The 10903-nt window shown below is 39.2% G+C and overlaps 1 protein-coding gene across 1 annotated transcript in view; it reads right to left on the reverse strand.

Moving 5' to 3' along the window:
- cables2b (Cdk5 and Abl enzyme substrate 2b) overlaps window positions 1-10903 on the reverse strand; it is a 39454-nt gene that overhangs the window by 27049 nt on the left and 1502 nt on the right. Inside the window, exon 2 of the mRNA XM_043710632.2 lies at window positions 731-823. Within this exon, the coding sequence (XP_043566567.1) occupies window positions 731-823 (93 nt within the window). The remainder of the gene's footprint in view (window positions 1-730; window positions 824-10903) is intronic.

Genomic DNA, 10903 nt, shown 5'->3' on the forward strand with positions numbered 1-10903 from the left:
AGTAAAATAACTTCACCCACTAAGACTCAGGGGAAAAAAATCCTCTTCCCAGAATTAAATGGGAAACCATAATCTTTAAATGTGCCTCCTGGTTCTAGACTTCCCACAAGGGGACAACATTTTCTCAGCTTCCACCTTGTCAAATCCACTCAGGACTGCATACAGTCCAGTAAGATTACCTCTCATTGATCAAAATTCTACAGATATAGGTAACATCCTGCTCAAGCCTTCATCATAACGTAACCCCTTCAACCCAGGGAATCAATCAAGGGAACCTTTTCTGAACTGCTTCAAATGCAATTCGATCCTTCTTATGCAAGGAAGTTGCAAATCTCTCAGTAGTCAAAACAGTCTCACTAATTTCCTGTAAAGGTGAAGCAAAACTCCCCTACTTTTACCATATAACTTTGTCCATTTATACTAATAGGATGAAGCTTTGCAATAACAGGACAAGATGCCCTTTCTTTTAAAAACAAAAATCCACACTTTTCTATCAGATGGATCTCCCATCTCAGGTTACATGCACACCCAAGACCACAGCGGAAAACAAGTGCTCTGCACTAATACTACCTTGCAATGTGAACACAGTCCAGGTAAATAACCCTTGACGTTCATGAAGCTATAGAATATTAAGCAGCAAATTACATGTAAAATACACCAAATCATAAAGATTATTGTTTCTCATGTCATGTGCACAAGTCAGAGTTGTGCATGCCAACTCATTTATTACCTGCTATTTCTCGTGTCATATTGCCGCATATTTTTGATAAAGTGAACTTTTTTTGTATTTTTTGGATGGGGGGATCCTGAAGAGGTTCTGCTCCTGTAAAATATATTTTAAAAAGGTTTACTGGATAAGACATCGAGTTACTTTTCTGAAACCGAACAGGTAAAATGTTTCCACACTGTCAATAAAAAATTGCAGCTCCTGAGATAGTTATTGCAATGTATCATTCCCATTATCTAACATTTTTATTCCACAGTTTTGAGACTTAGGTCACAGAGCACCAAAAGAGGAACTCAACAAAGTAGTAAGTTATATAAATGAGCATATTTTTGAATATCCTTCATTCAGCTGACTATAGATCAAAAGGATGTTCTATGGTTTGTAGTGACAACTAAATATCTTTATATGGAGTGCAAAGGTCACACAATGAATCAGTAGAATCAACACAATTTTAAGTCAACTAGCGAAAGTGGGTACTGCAGATGCTGGAGATTACAGTCAAGATTAGACCAGTGCTGGAAAAGTATAGCAGGTCAGGCAGCATCCGAGCAGGAAAATCAACGTTTCGGGCAAAAACCCTTAATCAGGAATGAGGCTGGGAGCATCTATTCCTGAAGAAGTGCTTTTGCCCAAAACGTTGCTTTCCCTGCTCCTTGGACGCAGCTTGACCTGCTGTGCTTTTGCAGCACTAGTCTAATCTTGACAATCTTAAATCAGCAAATCCCAAAATTTGTAATAACTCTCAGTTGTCTATCATTTTTGTCAGTGTGCCCCTTGAGATTGGTGGGGACAATTTCACTCAATTATTAATGTGCATTTTGCTAATGGTGGATATGGTGGTTGGAGTGCCAATAGCAAGCTAGGTAGTTTAATGATGTTTTCATTGAACAATCTACACCTCATATTTATTGCTATGTTAACCGCCACGAACGTTAGTATCAGTTTAAACACTACCTCGCTTAGCTAATTTTTAGAATTATTAGGAAGCCAAATCATGTAAAATTTAATTCTTCTATTAAAAGTAGTGAGACACTATACCTCAAACATCTAAAAGTCTGAACACTGTAGACATTCCAAGCTTAAAAATGATTGGCATGTCTTTTTCCTCTCCCTTCACTTACACAATAGTGGATGCTTTAAGCAATTCTCAGCTCAGGCAACTGTCTGTGTGGAGTTTGCACATTTTCCCCGTGTCTGCATGGGTTTCCTCCAGGTGCTCCGATTTCCTCCCACAGTCCAAAAATGTGCAGGTTAGGTGAATTGGCCATGCTAAATTGCCCATAGTGTTAGGTAAAGGGGTAAATGTAGGGGAATGGGTCTGGGTGGGTTGCTCTTCAGAGGGTCGGTGTGGACTTGTTGGGCCGAAGGGCATGTTTCCACACTGTAAGTAATCTAATCTAATCTAATTCAGGTAGTGCCTTGAAGGAATAAGCTTAAATTATTTATCAAAGTCATTTAAGCCGTGAAGATACATTTAAGCATATACTACTAATCATGGTTGCTATTTACCAGATTAACTTTAAACTATAGCTTGTGCATTTAAAAAAAAGTTGGCAATAGAAAACAAATGATCTGGGTATGACAGGTCGATTCCTGCAAACATCTTGAAAATTAGAATATTAAAAAATTAATATAATTCATTGGACTGCAGCTTTTGATGGCCAAGGCAGATATTCCAAGTCTTTTATTATACATACAGTTCAACAGCCAGCTGGGTTTTGTATACATCCACAAAATATAAACAAGTACAGTAACTGAAACACCACTCTGGTAAATATACGAAATTCACTTAGAATAAGCCAGAACAAATTTTAATACTGCAGCTGTATAACTCCCTGTTGTATTTTCTGCTCCTCTAATAGATTTGTTTTCTTTCAACTGGGGTTTTCTTCTATCATGATACAATGGAATCTGACTTAATTAGATTAGATGCCCATTGTTCAGTTCACTGTATACCCATCACAATCAGGTTCGTTGCAGTTTGACATATAACTGCTTCAAGTTAGAACATGTTATTAACCTTAGGACTATTTCCAAGTCAGATAGTGATTGGTTAAAGTCCCGGCTCTACGTGCACAAAGTCTTGACATTTCCAGAGCAGTGCCAAGGAATTGCTGTATTGCTGGGGACACAATTATTCAGATGGGATTAAGTTTGCAGGTACAGAAATAAACCAAAATTTTCCTTTGGCCTAGGTAATGTTGATTTTATTCTTAGCCTAGCTCGACAAAGTCATGGTGAATGTCTTGAAAAGCCCAAGACAACCCAGAGACACCTACAACACATTATTTGTCAACTCTTCTGGCATTACATCATGGAAAGGTTTTGCCACTAATGGTCACTGCAGCAACCTGCTTTCCATTGACAGCTAGAGTTTGTGTGGAAATGTAAAATAGTTTGGCAACGTTTCTGAATCAATTTCCTATCATAGAAACAATAAGTCAATTTTTTGCAATTCCATCCACCTTGCAAATTTCTTAAGCGGAAAAATTATTTCGACCCCGAAACCATTTTAAAAAAATGGCTACTAATTTACATATATTATTGTACACCTTTAATACTAAAAATTGGTATTAGTGTAATTACTTGTGCAATAAGAACATGTTGCCTAATTGTGGAATCAGTAACTTGTTTATTGCGAACTGAAGGGATCTGCTGTTTGCCACAATCTGCCTGACTTTGGAAGTTTTGGCCTACATACATAGCATCATCATGCAGCTGTTTGTCAATGCTATTACGCAATAGCAACAGGAGCGGTCACTATTAAAAGGATGTTTCCGTTAAGCAAAAGAGTAACGTGGTACATGAATTGCAGTACACAGGCCATGCTACATTTTCTTCACAGCTAGAAAGAGCATATTGCACATTGTGCCCTGTTAATTCAACATAATAGATGATAACCTACAGGACAATGCCTCTCAGAGGCAATCTGCCTGGTTTAATGTAAACCAAGTTTAGCAGTTAACAGCCAGCTATTGTTAACTAGTGTATACTATACTGCAATGACTCTAAAGTTCAGCACTCTGGTTTTATTTAGTACTTTGGTAATCTTGTGAATTGACGCGATTAGTGACAGACAAAAAAATTCAACAAAACACCTCTTTTTTTTCAACAACACAAAGTATTTTCTCATTTCTTTGAGTCTTAACTTTGATGCGAGGTGTTATATTTCACACTATCCAGTCCTCTGGTATTTCAGTCCTCTTCCTTTCTACCACCTTTTGTAACTGAACAGTCAAGGATATACAGTCACAGAGTTAGCATCATACAGTATGAAAACAGACTCTTTGGTCCAACTCATCCTTGCTGACCAAGGCCTCTCAAACTAAACTAGCCCCACTTACCTACATTTGGCCTATATCCCTGTAAACCTTCCCTATCTAGGTCTTTTAAATGTTCTAAGTGTTTCCAGAATTTTTTTTCTTTAGCTACCCAGATAGCCTTTTGATTTAAACTATCAGATATCAATGTGTTTACCCTAAACAAATTATTTAGTATTGAATAATAGCCTCCGCTAATTGTTCTATGTTTCTATAGCCCACCTCTAATCAAAGTACAAAATATCTTAGTTATTCTATACTTCTTGGGGCACTACTGTTCTTTTATTACTGTGTAACCCTGATCCTTTCCCTTTAATTCACTGTATACTTATTCATTTATTGCCCTTTTTAAAGAAAAATTGTCTCACTTTTCCCTAAGCTCCTTCCCTATGATTGTTTTTAAAACATTCTTGGTGATTGTTCTTGTTTTAATTGGTCTTTTGTGTTTCAAGTTAGATTCAGTCATCTTATTCAATCTCAAAACAGTACTTTTGTTTTGAAAAAAGATTATTTATTTACACCCTTTTGATAATATGTAAAAACATTTCCAATCATTATTCCTCTGCAACTCTTGTCCCAACATTATTTGGGAATTAAATCTCAAATTATATTCGCCCCAAATTGCCTCTTTTTTAAAAAGTCATCTACACATACTATCTATATTGTGGTCTCTACTTCCCAAACATTACCCTAGTTACCCTACTTGTAGATTAGAGTGGTGCTGGAAAAGCACAGCAGGTCAGGCAGCATTCAAGGTGGAAAATTGATGTTTCGGGCAAAAGCCCTTCATTAGGAAGGAGGCAGGGAGCCTCCGGAGTGGAGAGATAAATGGGAGGGGCTGGGGAGAAGATGGCTAAGAGTGCAATAGGTGGATGAAGTGGGGATGAAGGTGATAGGTTGGAGAGGAAGGTGGAGTGGATAAGTGGGAAGGAAGATTGGCAGGTAGGACAGGGCATGAGGATGGTGCTGAGCTGGCAGGTTGGAACTGGAGTAAGGTGGGGGGAGGGAAATGAGGAAACTGGTTCCCTGCCTCATTCCTGATGAAGGGCTTTTGCCCGAAATGTCGATTTCCCCGCTCCTCGGATGCTGCCTGACTTGCTGTGCTTTTCCAGCATCTGCAGTCCTCACTTTCACCTACTTGTAGATTAACTGTTTGAATACCTGGAACCACAGTTGGAAAAGTAACACATTGACTAAGTAAACAGCCCTAAGCACAATTTTGGCAAAAATAGAAGTCATACACCTCCTATAAGTATTATTAATATAGTTTTAATTTAGCTATTTATATCGTCAATTTTCTATCCACAGTTCAGTAGACTAAAACAGAACACTGTGCCCAATTCCTTAGCTCAACCGGTTTGTGATTATGCTATTTAAATCTTTTTGCAATCACTGCTACTCATGGCAGTTTTTTTCTCTTATTCCTTCTGTATGACATGTACCAAGGGGGAATATTTGTTATTGCAAAAATGCCATAATAATTATGTTTTGAATAAATGACTTTTTTTTCTTCATTCTTAGTGATTAATCTGTATTTCAATTTGAATTTCCTTGTCATGTTCTATTTTTGGGTTTTTTTTAAAAATCCACTTCTTGGCATATGTCTGAGATTGAACCAGAATGTTCAAAACTGTTGTCATAATTGACCAAGAGGAGCTTACAACCCCAATCAATGTTATTACTAAGACCACCTTTGATCAGCTCTGTCATATTGCTTGGTTCCACACTGGCCTCAGCTAATCTCCAGTTCAACCCACCCCCATCCACATTTTTGTTATCTCTAAACTTTAATTCTCCAATACACCCTGAGTCGATTCCAGAATCTCCGCAAGGTGTTTAAGCCATAAACTTCAGATCATCTGAAATGCTGCAAAGTGAGATTTTATTTGTTACTTTAATCATTTGTAGAAGTTAGGAACAGATTAATCAGTCCCTTGAGCTTGTTCCACTGAATAACATCACACTCTATCTACATCCTAACTTCATGCAGCTGCATTGACTCCATATTCCTCGATACGTCCTGCTGTGATTTTCAACATTTGTGTTTTCCAGACTAGTTCCAGCATCTGCAATAATTTGCTCCTACAACTGTCATTGGTTTTCTATCCATTTGTTGTATTAATGTAGCCCTTCCCCTTTATTTAAATGACTACAATATTGTAAAGAAGGGTGCATAATTTTTATATATTGGCAAGCTTTGGAATTTGGATTTGGAAATAGAGGTAGATGGTTATTGGATGCTTCTTAGAAGGGTTTTCATCTTAAGAAAATGTCAGAGAATCCTACCAGAACAGCGATTTAAATCCAACTTTTTGTCAGGTAACAGTTGACTGTGGATCTGTTTTGGTTAGTGGAAAGATGTTGATATTGTTCAGTTTATAACTAGTAGAGTAAACATGCAAGACAATGAGCATGGTCTTCAGTTCAAAAGAATCCAGGATGAGCAATTTTTAAAAAAAAATTGCTGAAAAAACACCAGCATTGCATTTAGATCAGAGCTTAGCTTCTCTCCTAAAAGGATTTGAGGAAGGTCAGAGAACAAAGTCTGGAGAGCAAAAGCAGACATGGTTTTAAACCAAGGGAGAATTGCTTGATAACAATATTCTGAATGGCTCCTGACAATGTAACCATGTCACGTTTGGGGCTAGTGCAGGATAGAACTATCCAGCCTTCAAAGACAAAGCATAAAAAAAAACTCTACCTTATGCATGAAAAGGACCAGTAAACTCCAGTAACAGCAAGCTGGCTTTCTCTCATTTTTCTCTAAATTCCCTGTTGAAATGGGGATACCTTCAAAGACAGTGAAAGGACAAGTTCTCAACCAATGAATTAGAGTGTAGGGGTGTGCAAACCTTGCATCAACAACAAAGATATATAAAAAAAAACAAAAGGAAGAGTGGGGCTTGATTTTGAGTGCACTACCCTACTGAGATGTGACATTACCATTCACAGGCAAGAACATACTTAAATGTTAACTGCTAAGGTGCACTGATCACTGTGAGATAATGACTTAGCTTCAAAAAATGTTGGCTTTGACAATGCAAAATTAAAAAATAATGGAATTTCTCCTTTAAATTCTGTTATGCATAGCATGTTAATTTGAATATATTGTGTCCTTTATCCCCCATAACAGATGTATAAGCTAAAGGGGACAGTTTGAATGGACTAAACTTTATCTTTGAGCTGCTGCACAACTGCATATAGCTTACAGAGATCACCGTTGGTTGCTCTTTGTTTCAAGATTACAGATTTGTACAAGTACATTCCTGACAAGTACAATTCTTTTTGCACCAACTTTCATTTACATAGCATCCCTTTCAAAAGACTAGTGATGAAATGCTGAAGGCATAACCAATGACAGAGCAAAATAAAAGGCGATACAAGCAGACAGTGGGACAGAAGTCTCCCTGTATGCTGGAGATGTGCCATACAGAACATAGAACAGTACAGCACAGAACAGGCCCTTCAGCCCATGATGTTGTGCCGACCATTGATCCTCACGTATGCACCCTCAAATTTCTGTGACCATATGCATGTCCAGGAGTTTATTAAATGTCCCCAATGACCCTGCCTCCACAACTGCTGCTGGTAACGCATTCCATGCTCTCACAACTCTGTGTAAAGAACCCGCCTCTGACATCCCCTCTATACTTTCCTCCAACCAGTTTAAAACTACGATCCCTCGTGTTAGCCATTTCTGCCCTGGGAAATAGTCTCTGGCTATCGACTCTACCTATGCCTCTCATTATCTTGTATACCTCAATTAGGTCCCCTCTCCTCCTCCTTTTCTCCAGTGAAAAAAGTCCGAGCTCAGTCAACCTCTCTTCATAAGATAAGCCCTCCAGTCCAGGCAGCATCCTGGTAAACCTCCTCTGAACCCTCTCCAAAGCATCCACATCTTTCCTATAATAGGGTGACCAGAACTGGACGCAGTATTCCAAGTGCGGTCTAACCAAAGTTTTATAGAGCTGCAACAAGATCTCACGACTCTTAAACTCAATCCCCCTGTTAATGAAAGCCAAAATACCATATGCTTTCTTAACAACCCTGTCCACTTGGGTGGCCATTTTAAGGGATCTATGGACCTGCACACCAAGATCCCTCTGTTCCTCCACACTGCCAAGAATCCTATCCTTAATCCTGTACTCAGCTTTCAAATTCGACCTTCCAAAACGCATCACCTCGCATTTATCGAGGTTGAACTCCATCTGCCACCTCTCAACCCATCTCTGCATCCTGTCAATGTCCTGCTGCAGCCTACAACAGCCCTCTATACTGTCAACGACACCTCCAATCTTTGTGTCGTCTGCAAACTTGCTAACCCATCCTTCAATCTCCTCATCCAAGTCATTAATAAAATTAACGAACAGTAGAGGCCCAAGGACAGAGCCCTGTGGAACACCACTCACCACTGACTTCCAAGCAGAATATTTTCCTTCTACTACCACTCACTGTCTTCTGTTGGCCAGCCAATTCTATATCCAGACAGCTAAGTTCCCCTGTATCCCATTCCTCCTGACCTTCTGAATGAGCCTACAATGGGGAACCTTATCAAATGTCCAAAGTCTCACTCAAATACTTAAAGCAAGAGAATTAGACATGTGCGTATTTTTGGAGGTGATAGAATGGACATAGATGTATTTAGTAATGAGAATGAAACTTTTTAAATGGAGGTGAGACAAGCCAGAGGTGAGTGAAAGGAAATTTATATGAGCCAGGATTTCAAAGCTTGAAAATTGTTACAATTCTTGGGTGAGTGGTGGGGGTACAGACAATGATCTTTTAGGGCAAGGGGAATAGTGATCAGCCACTGCTATTTCAGAGCTCACAACCTCATTCGGAGTCCTGAACTCCAGTTTGGGAATCCCTAGGTTAGGACTTGCAGCTTGGTGACTGAGGCCTCAGTTTTCCCAATTTTTAACTCGTTCTTCCTGGACTGCATTCGGGCAAGTAAATGACAACACAGAAGCAACCACCAACTACCTTTCTTTCATAATGGTATTTTAAAAGTTGGAAACCTCAACATGTTTATTTACTGCAAAAACTGTTGGAACCAAACAGTTGAGTAACTGCTCCTTAACAGCATCCAACCACAAAAACATCAGTAACTAATTTTAGGCAGCAAAAATGAATGATTTTAAGCTGTGGAAAATGTTGCCAATGTTTGCAAAGAAAAGTAAAAAAAATTGATTGAAGCTATGCTTTTCCCCCCTTTTTCCCATGCTATTTACTGGTCAGTATGTAATATGCACAGATCCTATTTATAAATAAATTAAATTTAGCTCAACAATTTCAAATACCAGCTAAATAATTAGGCCAAGACAGGCCAAAGACATTCTTTCTAAACAAACTCTCTGGGACAGGTCAACATTGCAGCAATTTTTCCCATGGATGCCTTTTTTTCCAAAAAAAAAACCATGAGATTAGGACAAACTCTTATTAGCATACTAGTGATGGTGGTTGTTTGTGTCATGCATTTACACAAAGCTATATGAAACATTACCCAGTTCATAATGCTAAAATTTTTCAACCAAGATTGAACGAACTTCTGAGCATAAGCAGCAACATTCCATGGACAAAGAAATTTCACAATATTTCCATTCAATGCTATGTCAAGTATAAATCCAATTCAAAGTCAAATTAGGACTAAAAGATTTTCTCTAGGGTCATTTGACCTCCTAGCTACTTTTGCCTTAGAACACAATTAACTTGTACACAAGGAGTGCCCAAGCTACGTTTTTACGGGTCACCTAAAGGAACATCTCAGAGAAAGTGAGGACTGCAGATGCTGGAGAATCAGAATTGAGAAGTGTCAAATCCGAGAAGTAAATTATGAAAATTAAGCATAACATATAACAGATGAGCATGTGGTGGTTTATGCTATTCTTAAATTATGTATCATAGAATCCCTATAGGCCATTTGGCCCAACAGGTCCACGCTGACCCTCCAAAGAGTTACTTAACCAGACCCATTACCGCACCCTATTACTTTACTTATGTCTCTGAGTAATGCACCTAACCTACACATCCCTGAACACTATGGGCAATTTAGCATGCCCAAATCACCTAACATGCACATCTTTGGACTGTGGGAGGAAACCCATACAGACACGGGGAGAACATGCAAACTCCACACAATTGCCTGATGCTGAAATCATACCCAGCTCCCTGGTGCTGAGGCAGCAGTGCTGTCACAAAGCCACCGTGCTGCCTGACTGTGAAATTACATATGTTACAGCAATTTTAAATTATTACTCCTTTTTGTACACTTCCTTAGACAGAAATGTGCTCTCTTTGCAGGCATTAAACTAGTATCAAAATTACTCGAACTATAGTAATCAAAATATAAAGCTAATCGAGTGAAACAAACAGGTCTGTCAGCATCGGAGGAAGGAAAAGTTACTTTTAGTGTTCAGAGAATTTTTATTTGAGCCCTGGAGGACTCAATTAACTTTGAGATTGACTTGCTCTACATTTTGTCAAAGAACTCATGTTTGGCAGAAGCTGGACAGAAAAAGACTGCACCTACTTTGGAATGGACATGAGAGACCACTCAGTCCTTCAAACAAATTGTAACCTCTAAACCATCTTCCTGCCACCTGTGTTCTCACACCACCCATCTCCTCCCCTCCCCCCGCCTCTCCTGCGCCATCTCACCTGCCTCCGCCCCCGTCTCCCCTCTCTCCCCCGCCCACCGGATTAGATTAGATAAGATTTGCTGAAGTGTGGAAACAGGCCACTCGGCCCAACAAGTCCACATCGACCCTCCGAACAGAACCCACCCCCCTCTGACGAATGGACCTAACACTATGGGCAATTTAGCAAGGCCATTTCACCTGGACTGCACATCTATGGA

This window comes from Chiloscyllium plagiosum, unplaced genomic scaffold (genome assembly GCF_037043375.1).
Source record: "Chiloscyllium plagiosum isolate Xiang-an unplaced genomic scaffold, Cpla_swu_hap1 HiC_scaffold_15, whole genome shotgun sequence".
In the NCBI taxonomy this organism is placed as follows: Eukaryota; Metazoa; Chordata; class Chondrichthyes; order Orectolobiformes; family Hemiscylliidae; genus Chiloscyllium; species Chiloscyllium plagiosum.